At 40.6% G+C, this 20,107-nt stretch overlaps 1 protein-coding gene across 2 annotated transcripts in view; it reads right to left on the reverse strand.

Annotated features, from left to right (window-relative positions):
• PLOD2 (procollagen-lysine,2-oxoglutarate 5-dioxygenase 2) overlaps window positions 1–20,107 on the reverse strand; it is a 127,288-nt gene that overhangs the window by 57,781 nt on the left and 49,400 nt on the right. For both annotated transcript variants that reach the window (XM_075555897.1, XM_075555896.1), the window contains exons 2-3: window positions 18,039–18,130; window positions 15,722–15,858 (exon numbers count right to left, since the gene is read on the reverse strand). In XM_075555897.1, the coding sequence (XP_075412012.1) occupies window positions 15,722–15,858; window positions 18,039–18,130 (229 nt within the window). The remainder of the gene's footprint in view (window positions 1–15,721; window positions 15,859–18,038; window positions 18,131–20,107) is intronic.

Genomic DNA, 20,107 nt, shown 5'->3' on the forward strand with positions numbered 1-20,107 from the left:
ATTAGAGAGGATATTAGGAAGTTTCTAGAAACCAATGAGAATGAGAATACAATGTATCACAATTTATGGAATACTGTGAAGGCAGTTATCAGGGATAGCTTGATATCATTAAATGCATATATGAAAAAAGAAGAGAAGCTTATGACAGATACGCTATCACAAAACCTCCAACAACTAGAACAGAGTCAGCCGAACAACCCCTCCAAAAGCAAGAGAAAAGAAGTAATAAAAATCAGGACAGAGTTAAACCAGTGAGAAGACAAGAGAATGATGCAAAGATAAATACAGCTAAAAGCTGGTTCTATGAAAGGATCAACAAATTAGATAGACCGCTGGTGAATCTGACCAAGGATAGAAAGGAGCAAACATCAATAGCCAGGATGAGGGATAAAACAGGGGAAATTACAACAGACCTCAATGAGATTAAAAGGATAATCACAAAGTACTATGAAGATCTGTATTCTAATGAATTCAGAAACATGTAAGACATTGATAAATACTTAGAAAAGCAGTCCCTCCCTGGATTATCTCCAACAGAGGTCAAGAACCTCAACAAACCCATAGCGAAAGAAACAGAGTCATCAGAAGCTAACAACAAAAAAAGCCCCAGACCAGATGGCTTCAGAGCAGAATTCTACCAAGCATTCAGGGAAGAGTTAACACCGATCCTCCACAAAGTATTCCATAGCATAGAAAAGGATGGCAAACTCATTCTACGAATCCAGCATAACTTTGAAACCCAAACAGGGCAAAGATCCCACAGGTATAGAGAATTACAGACCATTATCACTAATGTACATAGATGCAAAAATCCTTAACAAAATATTGGCCAATAGAATACAAAAGTATATAAAACATATCATCCACCACGACCAGGTAAGATTCATCCCAGGGATGCAGGGATGGTTTAACATCTGAAAATTCATCAATATTATACACATCGAGAAAAAGGATAAAAGCCATATGATCATATCCATAGACGTAGAAAAAGCATTTGAGAACATCCAACACCCATTCCTAATTAAGACACTCACAAAGATAGGATTGGAACATAAATTCCTCAAGCTGATACAAGCTGTCTACCAAAGGCCAATGGCCAACATCATAGTTAATGGAGAAAAGACAAAAACAATCCCACTGAAAAGGGGCACAACACAAGGATGCCCCGTCCCCACTTCTATTCAATATAGTTCTGGAGGTTCTAGCTAACAACATGAGACAGCAGAAGGACATCAAAGGGATCCAAATGGGAGAGGAGGAGGTGAAACTATCGCTATTTGTAGACGACATGATCCTGTACATTGAAAACCCCCAAAGCTTCACAATAGCTATAGAGAAATATGGAAAAGTGGCAGTATACAAGATCAACAGAAGTTGGTAGTTTTTCTATACATATCGGACAGGACCATGGAAGAGGAGATCAAGAAGGAAGTACTCTTCACAGTAGCTAAGAACAAACTTAAATGCCTAGGAATAGATTTAACAAAACAAACATAAAGACTTATACAAGGAAAACTATAAGCGACCTCCACAAATGGAAGACCACCCCATGCTCATGGATTGGAAGGCTTAATATTTACATAGTAAAGATGACAATCTTACCCAAAGCACTTTACAAGTTCAATGCTATTCCGATTCAAATACCAACAACCTTCTTCAAAGAATTGGAAAAACCGACCACCAATTTCATATGGAGAGGGAAGAAACCCAGAATTAGCAGAGAACTCCTCAAGAAGAAGGACAAAGTTGGAGGACTTGTCTTACCCGATTTTAATGCCTATTACACAGCTACAGTGGTGAAAACAGCATGGTAACTGGCACAGTGGCACTCAGACCAGTGGAAAAGAATAGAAAGCCCAGGAATAAAATCATCAGCATATAGACAACGGATCTTCAACAAGGGTCCCAAAACCATCAAGTGGGAAGCAGATGCCCTTTTTAACAAGTGGTGCTGGAAACAATGGATATCCACATGTAGAAAGATGAAACAAGACGTTTACCTCAGCCCATGCACAAGAATAAACTCAAGGTAGATCACAGACCTAGAAGTTAAACCCCAAACCATCAGGACTATCAAGGAGGGAATTGGGACTAACCTCAGAGCCCTGGCCCAGGGAACTCATAGGCTCACTGCAATAGGGAAGGGTACACACGCAGGTGAACTGGAAATTGACAAATGGGATTTAATAAGAATAAAGCACCTGTGCACCTCGAAAGACTTCACCAAGAGGGTGACAAGACAACCCACAGACTGGGAGAGGATTTTGAGTAATGATACATCGGACAAAGGCCTCATCACTATAATCTACAACACCATTATGACCTGTAAAAAGAGGAAAACAGTTAACCCCCTAAGGAAGTGGGCAAAATTTTTTTCACTTGGGAGGAGAACCATATGACCAACAAGCATATGAGAAAGTGTTCTAGGTCATTAGCCATAAGAGAAATGCAAATCAAATCAACCATGAGATACCACCTAACACCCCTGAGGTTAGCCCAAATCAGCAACAAGTGTTGGAGGGGCTGTGGTGAAGTAGGAACCCTCCTCCACTGCTGGTGGTTGTGTAGATTTGCACAGCCACTGTGAAAAGCAATCTGGCAAAACTTAAAGAAAATGGAAATTGATCTACCTATGACCCAGTCATCCCTCTACTGGACATACCCAGAGGAAGTAACAAAACATGACCAGTCATTTGTGCTCCAGTGTTTACTCTGGCACAATTCAAAATTGCAAAGACTTGAAAACAGCTTAAGTTTCCATCGATAAGACGAATGGCTTAATAAACTTTGGCACATACACACAATGGAGTACTATGCAGCACTGAAAATCACGGGCGATTACATGAAACATGTTGTTTTATGGGAAGAGTTGGAAGGAATCATGTTAAGTTAGGTAAGTCAATCTCTAAAGGACAGGTATAACATAAGTCCCATGAGGTAAGTATAATCAGCATAGCAGAAATAGAATAGACACTTATCTTGCAGTAAATGGGTGGAACATAGGTAGTCAGGGGGGGGGGTGGGAGAGCAGACCACACCCAGTGAGGTAAATGTGAGTACAACATAAAGAAGAGGAAAGGGGGCAGGAGGAGGGAGAATCAAGAGTCGCAGTGGGGAGAAACTGAGATGATGACATGGGGGAACAAGGCACTAATCCACCAAGTGGGAGAGTATTGGTTGTGTTCCCACAGAACTGGAATGTGCATACAGACCCCACTATGATGTGCCAAACCAGGAGGGCAACATAACGCACAGAGGAATCCATAAAAAGACTGGACTATATGCCCAGCCCCAACCAGGAAAAGGAACCAACCTACCATACCCAGAAGGAAGCTGAAGCACATGATGGGGGAGGAAGGGAGTAGAGCACACCCTGGCCCATGAAACTCAGGAGAATATAGCCCTGCTCGGAGTAGTCATGCACAGAGAAGACCATATGGCCAGCTCCACTGCAAGATGCGACATCCTGCGCTGACCCATGGCCCTACATGGGACAGCACTGGAGACACAGTGTGGGATGTGTGACCGAGCTGACCCCACCACACTGAGCCAAAACACTAAAGGAGTGGAATAGAAGGGCAGGGGGAGCAGAACAAGTTAGTCCTGAGGGCGTATCAAAAATAGACTTTGGGGCCAGGGCATGGCAGCCCATCAAACTCATCCGGAAAACACTCCTAAAGGTCAACAAACAGATCTTGAACTATTAACAGGCTTTTCTTTCTTTCTCTTATTCCTTTTTTTTTTCTTTTAGATTTTGTATGTCATTGGCTTTTTTGTTTGTTAGTCTGTTGTTGCTGCTGCCGTCACCTTGCTTTTATGTGTTGCTTTGTTTGGTGTTGTCGAGGCCATCCACAATTTTATGTGCATATTATTATCTCTGCAGGTCTATCTAGATAAGACAGGCTGGATAAACAATGTGGAGAAGAAAACAATGGGACCGACAGTTCTTGGGGGGGGGGGGGATAGGACATGGGAGAGTGGGAGGTGGGAGAAGGGAAGAGGTGTTAATCAACCCAGGGACAAGGGAATGAGTGATTCAAAACCAGTGGCAAGGAGGGGATAGGAGGACTGGTAGGGAGTGAACAAGGGCAATGTAACTGAGAGGAATTACTGAAACCCAAATGAAGGATGAGCATGGTAGTGGGACAAGAGGAAAGCAAAAGGAAATAGAGGAAAGAAGTAAGAGGTGAAGGGCATACATAGAGGCCTAACTATAGGCATGTACTATGTAAATATATTTATGATTATGGGGGAAATAGGTCTATGTGCATATATTTATAGGTTTAGTAGTAGGGTAGCAGATGGACATTGGGCCTCCACTCACGTACTCCCTCAATACAAGAACACTTTGCTCAACTAAACGGTCATTCCATGATACCCACCTTCCCAACATGATCGCTGAAGACAAACGTGTGCATAAACAAATGAGGTGAAGAAAGCTGAATGTGCCCGGCTATCAAAATATATAGCATCTGGGGTCTTAAAGGCTTGAAGGTAAACAAGTGGCCATCTAGCTCAGAAGCAACAAAACCCACAGGAAAGAATCACACCAGCCTCTGTGATCACAAGGTGTTGAAGGGATCAGGTAGCAGACACCAAAGAACAAAAACCATCACTGTGTGCTCACCTTCCCCATATCAACACTGAAGACAAATGCGTGCATATGTAAGTGTGGTAAAGAAGGCTGATGGTGCCCAGCTATCGAGAGATATAGCATCTGGGGTCTTAAAGGCTTGAAGGCAAACAAGTGACCATCTAGCCCAGAAGCAACAAAGCTCACATGGAAGAAACACACCAGCCTGTGTGATCACGAGGGGTTGAAGGGACCAGGTATCAAGCACCAAAGAACAAAAAATCATATTGTGAATGAGGGGGAGTGTGGATGGGGACCCAATGCCCATCTGTAGACAGCTGGACATCCCTTGCAAAGCAGTGGATGAGGAGATGAGTCACTCATGGTGCAGTGTAGCATCTATGAAACACACAACTTTCCTCTAGTTCTTAAATGCCCCTCCCCGCCCCCTCACCACTATCACAATCCCAATTCTACCTTACAAACCTGGCTATACCAGAGGATGTACACTGGTACAGATAGGAACTGGAAAAACAGGGAATCCAGGACGGATGAACCCCTCAGGACCAGTGGCGAGAGTACTGATACTGGGAGGGAGGAGGAAAGGGGGGTTAGAAAGAGGGAACCAATTACAAGGATCTACATATCACCTCCTCCCTGGGGGATTGGACAACAGAAAAGTGGGTGAAGGGAGACATCAGACAGTGTAAGATATGATAAAATAATAATTTATAAATCATCAAGGGTTCATGCGGGAGAGGGAAGCGGGGAGGGGGAAAAAGAGAAAAATGAGGAGCTGATTCCAAGAGACCAAGCGGAAAGCAAATGTTTTAAGAATGATGAAGGCAATGAATGTATGTGTGCTTTACACAATTGATGTATGTGTGGATTGTGGTAAGAGTTGTATGAAACCCCAATAAAATGATTTTTTTTTTAACAAAAGGATTCTTCATTGTGATTTGGGTGAAGGTTACGAGGAAACTGGTTTTCCTGTCAACAGTTCTTACACATTTTGATTGATGGCACTGGTTGCAGTCCTCACAATGACAGGATCCTCCTACTTCCTTCACTGTCCACTGCTCCCAATCCGCCGCCTTTCCCATCCTTTCTGCCTTTAGAGGTGTGCCCTGGGCAAAGACTGCCCTTCTGAGCTCAAGGATGGTTATAAGGATGTTTACCACTCTGGTGGGAAAGATCACCCTACAGGCCCAACTATGGATTGGCTGAACATTGAGCCTTGGGAGGCATCGTGGGTTATGCGTTGGGCTGTCAGCATCAAAGTTAGCAGTTTGAGACCAGCAGTTCTGTGAGATTCTGTAAAAGTTATTGTCTCAAAAACCCACAGTTCAAACCTGTCCTATAGAATTGCTATGAGTCAGAATGAACTCAATGGCATTAAGTTATGTCTGAGAATCATATTACTGGACACTTGAAACAGATGAAATCAGAAACTTTGTAGGTAGCATCCAGTATTCAAAATGATAAATGCAGATATGGGAATCAAATTTTATTTCCTGCCTTGAGCCCTAAAGAAGGATACTATACACCGTCTATCTCAAACGATTCACAAGAGTTGAGAGAGGAGTGTGGCAGCAACTTTTATAATTTAAGAATTTATAAGCATGCACTACCTTTGTAGAAAAAAATTCAACAACAATAACTGTAAGTGAAAGTATATTTACATAACTCAATAATTTGAATTTAGATAATCATTTAAAGTTGCTAGAACTTTGCCATTTAATTAGTGGTTCTGTCAATTCTGTTTTAAGTACTTCAGAAGAATACTTTGAAGAGATTTACAGCTTTTTAAAGGTCAAGAAAGCTTTTCTGCATAAAATAATTTGGGCCTCAAAAACTCAAATAGTCAAAAAAAACTTAAAAGTCACAAAAAAATTCCCGGAAGATGCTGACCCATTTCAATATGAAAATAAAATAAGACTTTTCCACATTAATGCTGGTAAATATTTCTAGGTCCTGAAAAAAATCATAAGTTTCCATTTATGTGGTCAACCAGACATGTTGGTGTTCTACTTCCAACAAGTCACTGAGACTTTTATAAGTATTTACACTCTGTGTTGCCTGTTTCTATGGCAACATCCACTAAAGGCACCTAGGCTCAAAATTTCAACTCGGCTTTGATGGCTCATTTGACCACACCTTTTTCATCAACTCTTGCCAAATTTCCATCTTCTTCATGAGTTGTCTGAAGGACTTTCTGGGTGGCGCTAATAGTTAAGCGTGCATCTACTAGTCAAAGGGTTAAAATTTCTAATTTGCTCAGAGGTGCCTGGAGAGATGGGCCTGGTGGTCAGCTTCTAATAGGTCCCAGTTTCCAAAACGGAGCCCCTTCTACTCAGATGCACATGGTGTGGTCATGAGTTCTGACAAACTCAAGGGCAACTCATGCCAACAACAATCTATTTTGCATTTAAGTCCTTCCCATCAGAAAGTATTGACTTCAATTATTTACATAATCCTGTCTATCAAACTCACTGCCATTGAGTTGACTCTGACTTACAACGCCCAAGATAGAGTAGAACTGCCCCTGTCTGTTTCCAAGGCTGTAAAGCCTTACAGGTGCAGACAGACTCATCTTTTCCCTACAGAGAGACTGGTAGGTTCAGACCGCTGACTGACCTTGCAATTAGTAGCCCCACCCATAACCCATTACACCACCAGGGCTTCTTAAATAACCCTATTAGCTTCCACAATATTCATCTTTTCCCTAACTTTGATTAGGACTCGAATAAACATTTCTGAGGCCACTCTGCCAAGTCCGAGCTGGCTGAGTGGTTCTCAAATATGGCCTGGAGCCAGAGTTGGCAAGTGGAATATATTTTAGGGCTGGTCTCTGTCACAAGGCCTCAAAGAACAGTAGCCCTAGATGTGTAAACCAATGAGCCTCGCTGTGTATACTGCGGCTGTGAGACGCTGTTGAGTTGGTGCTTACTCACAGCTACGCCATGTATAACAGAGGGCGCCACTGTCTGGCCATGTACCTTACATACATGGTTGTTATGTCGGAAGCCATGTGTGCAGCTGCTAGCCATCGATCGGGCTGAGTCTTCCTCAACCTCACCCAGCATGACTTCCTTTTCCAGGGACCAATCTCTCTTGATAGCATGCCCAAAGTGTTTGAGAGGAAATGTTAGGAAGCACTGATGGAAAACTATGCACAAAATGGGCAGCAGGCTGGGCCATGGTTTTAATGACCCTTGGCCTGAAGCCTAGTCATCAGCCTCACGATAAAATGAGGCTTTGGCCACACTGAGGTGCTTCATCTGTCACCTGTGCCATTTCTCAGAAAGTCTCTGCTGCACAGGCCCTCTTCTGTTTATCCTACCCTCGCCCAAAAAACAGTTTGCCTTTCTAGAAGGTTTTCTTCCATCTTTGCTGCTGAAACATGTTTTCTTCTTCTTAATCCACCTACTTCCTCCACTTCTCACACATATTTTTCTGCTACTCTCCAGATTACGTGTATCTATCTTCCTCCTGCTAGACAATGACCTCATTCGTCTGTGTACTTCACAGCTTTGCATTGTGAAGAGTCAATAAATATTGGTTGAACAAGTGTGTGACTCAATGAATCCTCTCGATTTTCTTTTTCCTTTTATTATTCACTCTATAGGCATGCCCAGGCAAAGGGTCACACCACTCACTGTACCCCCATGTCCCACAGGGACTCCCCTTGAGACTAGCCCCAAAGCCCCAGGACTGGCTGGGGGTGGGGATGTCCTCCCAATTTTCAATCATCCCCCAAACCAAAAGCTGGCAAAAAAAAACTCTTGTTTCCTTCCGATTAAATCCTAGCTTCATTGCAATTATAAATGAAAATTATCCATTGACTATAGTCTAGGAGCTTAAATATCTTTCATAAAAACTGAAACAGTAGTAGCAAAACACTTGATCATTCGGTCTTTCATGTCTGCTCATTGAGGGAGTCCTTGAGTGATGAGTACCCTCAGCCTCTAACTTAAAAACTAAAGATTTGAGTCCCTCCAGAGGAGTCTTGGAAGAAAGGCCTATCCATCTGTTTTTGAAAAATCAGCCAGGTCTACTCGGATAAGCATGGGGCTGCTTTGTGTTGAGACTAACTTGAAGCCAATGGTTTCATCTCAAACATGCCTGTGTTTTCGCACATAATTTATACCATAAACCAACACTATAAACCGTAATCAACCCCCAACGCCCCCACCCCCAAAAGAATTGTAACTTACGAAAAAAAAATTGTATTATGATCCCAATAGGAATTTTACTAGGAATGGCGGAGTAAGTTGTGGAAGGAAGTTAGTTGTTGGGTCCTACGGTAAAGCTGTTTATTAATGAGGAAATTTTGTGTGCTAAATGAACTCTTTCTTGAGGCTGCATGTGTGGGAGTTGGCACTGTCGGTGCAGAGGGTGCCCCCACAGGTGAGCAGTGCCAGAGTGCCAGCACACAGAGTGCCAAGGAAAGGGTGGTAGCAGACACGGCAGTGGCTCAAGCTGCCTGAGAGATCCTAAGTGAGCACCTGTTCTTTCCACAACTATCTCTTTATTTGTAAAATGAGATGGCTAACTAAATGAGAAACCTCCTTTCATTTAAAATTAGTTATGTTCATCTCTGCAATGCTAGAGCATTCAAATCTGACACCTCTAATGCACAATTTGAGTTTTTTGAACCAGTGAAGGAATGATGCTTTTTAATCTTTATTTATTACACTCTGGCTACCACATGTGCATAGCAAATATCAGAAAAATATGGGGCTTCTGTCTCGGTCAACCACATCTGCACATGCTGTTGTCAAGCCAACCCTTGGTCCGCAGAGAACGGAGGCACAACAGAATGAAACACTGTCCTTAGGTGTGATTGTGAAATGGAATGCCAGAGTTCCCATGGGCTGATTTTCAGGGGTAGATCCACAGACATTTCTTTCTAGTCCATGTAAGTCTAGCAGCTCCCCTGAAACCTGTTCAGCATCAAAGCACCACAGACTCCTCCAATAATGGAAATGAGGTGCACTGACTTAAGCATAAATCTGGCAGGAATCCTACCACAGAACCACAATTGCTCTGTGTTTTACACATAGCAGGTACTTGAATGTTTACTAAACATGTTTACTAAAGAGACCAAGGTTCAGGGAGTACAGCCTCTGTTTGGGGAACAGTTATATGAATATACAGAGTTCCCACACAGGACAGTTGTCAGGTAACATTTAGCTCTACTCCCAATGAGAGCACCCAGGACAATCAAACCAGACATATATAAATACCCAATGCTGCTTTACAGCATCATTTTCCTCTGCCCCATCCAACATACTCATCAAAATGTTCAATTGGTGCTCTGCAAATATTAACAAGAACACAATTTGAAAAACAAAAATTCAATAAAAAAACACTCCCTTCTTAATTCCTAAATACATTTCAGATTCTAGCTGTGTCAGAAAACAGTGCACTGTATTTGTTTAATTTGTGACAACTATTAGTTGCAATATTTCCCTAAAAAAACACATTAAAAGCTGAAACTATGATGTGTTTAGGAGCTATGGTGGTATGGTGGCTACAAGACGGGCTGTGATCAGCATGGTTGGCAGTTTGAAATCGCCTGCTGCTCCTTGGGCGAAAGGGCTTTCTACTCCCATAAACAGTTACTGTATATACTCGTGCCCAAAAATGTGCTGAAAAACTGGGGTTCGGCTTATACACGGGTCAGTGGTACCCAAGTGAGGTGTAACATCTCGCTGGGGTCTCTTGAGATAACGGGACGAGCGCCATCCTATGACGTGTATCTTTGAATAAGCCTTTTAAAGACCATGTGCGAAGGATGTGGCATGAATGGATGTCATCTGGCCAAGCCCGATTAACAAAAGGAGGAAATCTCATGAAGCCTAACAGAGTTAAAATAGCAAAGTGGGTTCGAGATGCATGGGAAGACATTCCAGAAGACATGGTGGGACGTGCCTTCTGGAAATGTAGTATCAGTAATGCTATGAATGGCAGTGATGGTGATGATGGTGATCTCAGTGAGGACAGAGTCTATAATGACCTCACACCAGCTGAAGTTCTGCACTGGGATACGGATGATGATGATGATGATGATGATGATGATGAGGAGGAGGAATCCAGTGTTGAAGGATTTTAACTCTTTACATTTTAGCTTGGTTGCTGATTGAGCTCAGGGAATAGTACTCTTAAGGCATCATTGCTGATACCTTATTGGTTTTGTTGAACCTATTTTCTACTTACTGTGCTAGTTTATTAATGTTACATGACTTGTCCTTTTATTTATGTTATTTAAAATAAATATTTAAATACATTATTACCCCACTGATGTCTCAATTTTTAGTAATTTTATTTTCATTTGTTTTGATTATTGAAACTCACCTACAGCTTCTAAATTTTCCACCCTAGGCTTATACTGGAGACAACCAGTTTTTTTGGTTTCCCAGGTAATGATTAGGTACCTCAGCTTATACTCGGGTCAGCTTATATTCGAGTATATACAGTAGTTTCAGAAACCCATAGAGCAGCGGTTCTCAACCTATGGGATGTGACCCCTTTGGGGATTGAACTACCCTTTCACAGGGGTCGCCTGATTCATAACAGTAGCAAAATAACAGTGATGAAGTAGCAACAAAAGTAATTTTATGGTTGGGGGGGTCACCAACACACGAGGAACTGCATGAAAGGGTGGCGGCATTAGGAAGGTTAATGGCAGTGAGCGTTTAAAGATCTTTTTAATGAGGTGTTTTGGTTTTCTTCCACATTACTATAAGGAAATGTCCATAGCTAAGGGCTAGGTTCTTCACACCTTCCCACTGGAACCGTCATCACTGTCAGGCAGGCCCATCAACTAAATCCCCCACCATGAGTTAAAATTGCAAAACTATTGAGGTTGAAAAGCTTAGCTTTCTATTTTTGTTTGCTTCGTTCACAGTCTTCTAGATAAACTAGAAGATGAAATATAAAAGGCAGATTTACTGGACAACTTGAACTATAAGAGTTATAAAATGTTTATAACTTTAGACTATATTTAAGTTAAATTCTGATCACATTTAGCATAATATAAATTATATCTCTTATAACACATAAAAAGCCATTTAACGGATACCTCAATTAATAAAATGACCCCATAAAATGGAATCTTCCACAATTTTCTAAAGGTAAGTAATTCTTGAAAGTTAATACAAACACTCAAGTTATTTGGAAGAGATCCATTTTTTCCCATATTAGGCGTTCCCAGGTTTATTTGCACAATTAATATCATGAAAATGAGAATTCCTTGACCATGGGCCCTGTTTTTAATCTCCTTTTTCTAATCGAGTTTTGGGTCATGAACACAAACACATGTATATGCATGCAAAGTGAGAACTTTTCCCACTAGTCTCAGTTTCAGCAAAACTATATTTCGTGAAAAGCCAAAAGAAATAAACATTGGCTAGCATACGAGGGATCAGAAACAATAGCATCATATTCTTGGTTTTTAATCAAAGTTCAAATTGTGTTGATATATTCAACCCTTTGAAACTTAAAAAATCTTCAAAAGTCATTTTATTTCTCCAAAGGAACAAAGAAAAACAATCCTCAAATACATTTTAAAAGCACTCACGGTGTTCCTCCCTTTTAGACCTTGTCTACCTGCACTGTGATTTACTAATCTACAAAACCAGCCAAGGGCACTGCTGTTGGGTCGATTCTGGCTCCTAGCTGCTGTTTCCTAGGCTGTCATCTTTATAGGAGGAGACAGCCTCGTCTTTCACCTGCCTGGCTGGTGGGTTTGGACTTCCGGTTGGCAGGCCAACAGCTCCCCCCCTCCCCCACGTTCCTGACTGTTTAATGTGTGCCTGTTCACAGAGAGCGTTCAGCCTGCGTGAATGGAGTCGCGCTGACAAGGCACCCTGGGTAACACAGGGACTTGTTTCCCAAGACTTCCTCCAATTTTCAGCCAGGTTTTGTATGTCCTGGACCACACCACTCAGCCAGACCAAACCACTGACGAAAAACTGGCTTGATTTTTGTTTACATCAATTGCCTCACCAGTTTTGTGTATACCACTGACCATCATCCCATTTGGGGATAAAGAAGAGGCTCACACTCCCGTGAAGAGTCAGTCTCAGAAAATGCACAGAACAGTTTGACCCTGTCCTATAGAGTCACTGTGAGTCGAATGGACTTGATGGTAGTGAGGAGGTGATTATCCCAATTGTTTGCTATTTTTAAAGTTTAGTCTCCGTTACTAATATCTTTAATTGGCAATAGCCCACCAAATAGCTTCAAAGTGTTTGTGGGAAAATTCCATTATTTTTTATACCATTTCCTCATAAACTCTTGGAATCCATCTCGTATAATTTCAAAGTCCTTTATCTCACTGCTAAGTCAGGTAGTTAATCATCCTGAAGGAAATACTTTAATAATCCCAGAATATTTTATATACCAAAATCCTTAAACAGGTATTTTAAAACAGAAAATGGTTCTGTTTGTTTTCGGTAAGGTTAATAACCACCCTTAATATGTCCTTCAAATGACATATATTGAGTATTTAAAATAGGTCACAATTGCATACAGATTATGAAAATATAAATGTATGAAATGAAAATGTATGCTAGGATCAAATTTGAACTCATATAAGTGCACCAAGACTTTATTTCTAAGTAGGTCCCATCTCAAGAATTCTCAAGTCAGGAATAAAAAGAACAAATTAAATTTACTAAAATAATTGGATTTTACACTTAAAATGAATGAATCGCATGGTATGGAAATAAAGCTGTGGGAAAAAAAAGTCCAATCTAAACCATTAAGTGCTATCTAGACCTCTGTATCCTCTTTTGTTTAGCACTGACCTAAGTAAAATCATCCAGTAAACAGATCCCACTACAAGCAAGCTTCTGATATGTTGTGTGCTCAACTAGTGTGCCCTTACTAAACCAGCTCTCCCAAGGCTAAGCCTTAAATCCGGGAGAGGGGAGCTGGAGAAGGGGAAGCAGAGAGAAGGAGTTCTTCCTAAAACCCAAAAGGCAACCCAGAGCCTACAATTATTACTGAATCATGAATAGTAATTTTTATAAGGAGAAATCCCCTTTCAAATCAAAATCAAAACATGCACGTGGCAAGTTCAAGCTGACCAATACCGTGGCTAGTTGTTTAGATTCCAGAGTAATTTTAATCAAAGCACACCAAGTATCTACCTAAATAGTTATTGGGGGGTAAGGGGGTGAGGGTATACATAAGTATATATTCTGTAGGGAAAAACCCAATATATAAAATGTCTCTTTGTCCCACCTCTCATCCTACTGTAAGAGGTAGACACATAATTTTCATTTTGTTTTTGAGGATTTATCGGAATAATTCTAGTGCTGCACATATTATGGGTCCTTTCGATGGACTTCCATTGTGCCTGCTTTTATTTCACATTCCAAGCCTAATTTACAAATTTACATTAAAAGCATCACCCTTGATCTGTAATCATTTATGTCTTTTGATTTTCAGCTAGAGGGATATACACAGAGGCATTAGTCAATGAGAAGGAGAGCCAGAAAGCAGTAACTGAGTCATCACTGAGCAAATGAAGAGGCAGACCTGGAGCAGCCTGCTGCTTTTCCCTGTGACCTCATACTAAGTCTTGTGGTAGGGCCAGAAACGTCAAGCTGACTTCTTGGAAAATGATAATGTGGGTTGACTCCCTTTTATGTGGGCATCTTGACCCAAATAGCATGCCATAGCAGCTGGTGAGCTGTCAGCATCTCTCTCATGTGCCATGTGCCCTGAGCACATGTTCCTATCCCTAGGAAAAGATAAGCATGTGCGATGTATGGTACCTAGCCAACCAGCTCTATCTTTTCCTGGCAAGGAGGGAAGGCTCTCTCTTACCTGTAGCACAGAGGCTGGGTGCATACAGACCATTAGCCCTGTGCTGGTGACAGGGGTGACTCATTGGCTATGAGAAATTGGGGCCTTCAAGTGAAATTGACCTTGCCTAGTCTACTCTCTCTCTGATTAATGTGTTATTCCTCTGCTTGTGTATATCTCACATCTTCTGTTGGCAGCCTCAGACCTTGGATCCATAGATTAAAAAAAGAGAGAGACTGTAAGAAAGGAGGTATTAGTCAATATTGATGACTTGACTTTATTGTTAAAAAGTTAAGAAGAAAACGGTGTTAACTATACCCAAATGGGGACTGAACTGTACCCTCCCACAAAAGAAAAAAACGTGTTGGAAATCATAACATCTATACATGTGGATAGTCCCCTGGGCGCTACAATTATTTAAGTGCTTGGTTACTAGCTAAAAGTTAATGGTTCCAATCCACCCTGAGACAACTCAGAAGATAGAACAGACAGTCTCCATGGTCACAGTCTTGGAAACAGAGCGCTCTCTAACATATAACTTCACCAAGAATGAGAATTCACTCACAGCAACCCGAAGACCGATGGCTAAAATCCCTTCTGGGAATGGGCGGGGCTTCGAAATAGAAACAAAGGCAAACAGGGCAAGGTTGAGGCCACCCTCAAGACCACCCAGGATCCCAGGCGAAATGCAGTAAGGCCCCTCCTCCCAACCAACAGAGAAAGGAAACCTTCCCCTGGACCAAGTGCACTGAATTCAGACTTCCAGCCTAATGGTAAGAAAATAAACCCTATCCATTAAAGCTACCCAATTGACGATATTTCTGTTGGAGCTGGACGTAGCCACTAAGACAATGAGAAAAGGTTTGGTGGCTACTTTGGTGAAGGATTATGTTAAAAGGTATTTACATATTAGCAATTTCTCCTTCCTTAACACATGCTTTCATATAGTTCACTTCTATTTATAATTTTACATACAGTATTCTATCTCTTGGTTAATCAACATTCATTTGCATGAATACGTACATATGTCCATCCTCAATGGATGAACTACCCATAATTTTTAGTCCAAGTTAAAACCGTGAATTCCATAAGAAGTGCTAGTTTATGCTAGGTTTTCTATTATTTATAGAAACATATAAGCTTTGATTGTATTACATAACTATATTCGACAAGGGCTTTATATTCAACTCTTTTTAATATGATTTGTTAATTTAGTATATAATATATAAATGTTCATGTCAATATTTTAAAATGATTAATATAGGCCTTTAAATGCTCACAGCGTGTAATGAATGCATGTAAAGATAAGGCAGTAAATTCTCCTACCACTCAGTAAACAATACAACCAGATCTTCTTCACTGGCATACTGCTCCATGACTTCCTTCATCAATCTCACTTTTTGTCCCCCTCCAATACTATTGATTCCATCACCACCTCTCCATTCTTCTCCTTGGCCAAGGACCTGTAAGTGAAATCAATAGTTCATAGCTCAGAAAGTCAAACTGTGACAGTGTAATAAAACAAACACTGGAAGTTATCAACTTGTACAACTTGTACTCATTTAATGTTTCACTAAATCATGATGCTAGAATATAAAAAACTTGACATTGAAATCAGGTGATAATTCTTCAATGTTATCTATTCCCCACAAGAAAATGCCATTCCCATTACATGAGGTCCAAAAGCAATGAGTCCAATCCCAGCGGTGGGCAGAAAGAACTCAGAGTGGTTTTCATTTATCCCTACTTGTTTAGTCTAAAATGAACAAAATTCTCACAATGCTTTTTCAATCTCACAGGAAATCATGGCATCACGAAACACTGAAATCTCCTACATTGAGTGACTTCTGGGGTGGGCCTGTAAATGCTTTTCCTACTGAACAAAAATAGATTATTCAAGGAAACACCGAGGGCGTCTAGTAGTACATCACCTTCCTTCCCTTTGGAGAGCTCAAACTTATGCATGGCTACATCAAAATCATCTAAACCTTTACTAAACACAATAACAACATGTGAAGCCTGTTTTTCAAAACCATCTTCCTCTAGGTCTGTACTCTTCTGAGGGCAGTGCTGGCATCCAAGACCTCCCTGAAGAACAACGCGCGCTTCAAGTTATAGCACATCAGAACAGTTCTGGGATCCTTGAGAGACCACAATTCTGTTCTTTGCAATTATGAGTTTAGGGACCAAAAAAGAGTATGGAGGGGAAAAATCAGGGGTATAGGGTAAATGGAGGGATACGGTTTTTCCAATGAAATGCTCATAGGATCTCCTTGTTACCTTTGAGGAATGATGAAGTGCATTCTTTTCCAAATGATGGGGGGATTCCGTGGAATAACTTTCCTTGCGCTATTCTCAAAAATGCAATGTTTTCCTAAAACACCTGTCCTGTGTCACCTGAGAAAATATATCAAGAAGACCCCTCAGGAACTACCCCCAAACAGTTGCTATAAGCTTCAGAGCTGGCCAGCTTCCGCCATAATTAAACTCTCTGTGGCCTCTTGACAGAGATCGGTCAGTTCATGGGGCTGGTCAAAATACAAGCCCTTAAGTTGACAAGAAGTTTGTATCCGTAAGCAACCAACTGACCAGAAGTACTGAGATGGAAAACAAAGCAAAACAAAACAAAAACCAGTTATGGGAAGAAGAAACAAAGAAAAGAGGAGAAAAAGCAGAGATAGAGAGGAGGCAAGCCTAAAAGAGCTGTGACACCATGAAGTAGGAGTCCTAGTGGCATAGTGGTTGGCCTGCTAAACACAAGGTTAGCAGTTCATAACCACCAGCCACTCTGAGGGAGAAAGACAAGATTTTCTACTCCCGTAAAGGGTTACACTCTCAGAAACAGAGTTCTCCCCTGCCTTAAAGGGTTGTCATGAGTTGGAATCAATTCAACAGCAGTGAGTTTGGGTACTTTGTACTGAGTTGATGTTTTTGGAACACAACAATGTAATGAAAGCAGTCAGAAACTGGAAAGGGCCAAGTCTTTTGGGGGTGGTAGGGGGGCAAACAGTCTTTCCTCCTGAAAGTTTCAAAAGTCTAATGCAGAACACTGATCGGATGATCAGCAGGACTCTGGAGCATAATACGCACGTAGAGGACCATGGCTGGCCAGCGGCAGGGCCTCAACTCTGAACGGGACACAAAGATATTCCCTTCACAGTCATGTTTCTAATTCTCATTAAAAACAAAACAAAAACACCAAACTTGTACACTGATAAAAATACTCAAAGTAAAAAAAAAAATTCCAAGTAGAAAAAAACCCATATTATCCAATATTATATTATGCTTGCATGTGATATCCCCCATCCACCAAAAGTGTGTATATGTACATATGTATATACAAATGGACCTCAAAAAATTTGTTCAAATATGAGTGAAATTTTTCCACTTTTTAAGTCCCCTGGAATATAGACACATATATAAACATGTTTCTTATATTTTATAGACCATAATTATATACAACTGGCAACTGTTAAGAAATTGTTATCTAAGCGGCAAGGTGTTAAGGCCACAGTTACCGTTTTACCATGATGTGCACACACCTTATCTTCCTTTGTAGATTACATGTTCTATTACTATTGTTATGAAAATGCACACAAGGGATCTATACTAGCATCTCCACCAATTAAAAGATACACCATACCTTCACAGTATAATTGAAGTATTTGGTGGACTGCATAAATCGATGGAATCCATCAGTTTCCTTTGTTGCTACAGTGATGACTAGTAATTTATCTGCAAAGACAGAAAATAAAACAACATAAAGTAATTAAATGCTATCACTTTACAATGAACCTTAGTAAATAAAAGACCTCAGTAAGTCCCTGGGAACACTTTGTCAACCTAGAGAACACAAAACAAGGAACTGCTTTAAAACATAGGCAATTCAGCTGATCACATTGTTGCCAAAGGGCAGAAGGTCAAGTGGTAAGTGTTCAGTGCTCATTTTTTGCGTGCCCTGGAGTCTACTTGTAAGGAGTCTGCAGGACAGAGGTACACTGCCCAACAGCATTGCCTACACTGTCCTTTTATGGAAGGAGTTTTGGTAGTGCTGTGTGGTAAGTGATGGGCTGCTAACTACAAGGTCCGTGATTCAAACACACCAGGCGCACTGAGGGAGGAAGATGAGGCTGTCTGCGGCCATAAATATGAACAGTCTCAGAACCCCTGCAGGGTTACAAAACTGACGCGATGGCAGCAGATTTGGCTTAATCTTCATGGAAGAAGATCACCACATCTTTCCTCCCTCCAAGGTGGCTGGTAAGTTAAAATCACTGACCTTTCTGTTAGATTCTTAGCACGTAACCCGGAATCTTTTTCTAGTGATGAGAGTATATTAAGGCTTTAAGAAAAAAATTCAACAGACTATTTTGACACTAAAAATGCTTCTATTAAGCACACCATTTTAACAGACTTTTCTAGACATTATTTGATCATTCTGCTTCATTGTTATAGAATCATTTATTACATAAACGAAGTTCTGAAACCTTTTACATTCACTGAACACTACTCTGAGGGAGAAACGGATCCAATCATTCATTTAATCTTGAATTTCTAAAATAAAGAGCAAAAATTTAGATGCAAAAATATAATTTCCCTACTAGTCATGAATTATTGTATACGGAAGTCTTGTGGCCATAACATTTAAACAACCTTAAGTGCTTTTTTGTTAGTTATTTTTTTAGTCAAAAGAACCAAAATTCACTGCACAGTAATTGGCTCAATGGAATAAGATGGAGTGCCTGCACAGTACAATAGGTCAGTATGCTCAGCTATCAGCAGGAAGTATAAGAAAAGCAGGATTTAGTGCCAAAAAAAGAGTCATTGCAAACCCTAAAGAACAGAACTGTGTATTGACACACAAGAGCCAGGATACATGAGCTAGAATCAGATTTGTGTGCCATATGGTGGTGGTTAAACTAAGAGGACAAAGCTCACATACTGTTCAACATGTTGGGTACTGATTCTCAGGTGCCTGTAAGAAAATATTCAGAAGGCATTAAATGTTCCCTAAGCAATAAAAAAGCACCAAAAACAAAATTAAAGTACTACAGAAATTAGTTTAAAATAATTTTACATAAACAAAGGAAATACCCCACCAAATAGGAAAATAATTAAAGAAATGTGAACTTATACAAAGACATAATCAATGCAGATATCCATTAGGAAAAAAGGGAAATATTTCCATAGAGATAATTATCCGTATACTTAGAGTTTAAAAGAAAGAGTTACTTTTTATGTTTTCATTACAAATACTCATTACTTCATGAGAAAAAAATACTCTTTTTCATTAAAGTTATCCATTTATAAGTAGATATATTTATAAGGACTTTATCAACCAGCTACTCATTCTTTAAAACAAAATTTCACCATCAAGATATAGACAACTGATCTTTGACATTTGACAAGGGTCCCAAAACCAAGTGGGAAGCAGATGCCCTTTTTAACAAGTGGTGCTGGAAACAATGGATATCCACATGTAGAAAGATGAAACAAGATGTTTACCCCAGCCCATGCACAAGAATAAACTCAAGGTAGATCACAGACCTAGAAGCTAAACCCCAAACCATCAGGACCATCAAGGAGGGAATTGGGACTAACCTCAGAGCACTAGCCCAGGGAACACACAGGCTCACTGCAATGGGGAAGGGTACACATACAGGTGAACTGGAAATCGACAAATGGGATTTAATAAGAATAAAGCACCTGTGC

The sequence above is a fragment of the Tenrec ecaudatus genome, chromosome 8, assembly GCF_050624435.1.
Source record: "Tenrec ecaudatus isolate mTenEca1 chromosome 8, mTenEca1.hap1, whole genome shotgun sequence".
NCBI lineage: Eukaryota > Metazoa > Chordata > Mammalia > Afrosoricida > Tenrecidae > Tenrec > Tenrec ecaudatus.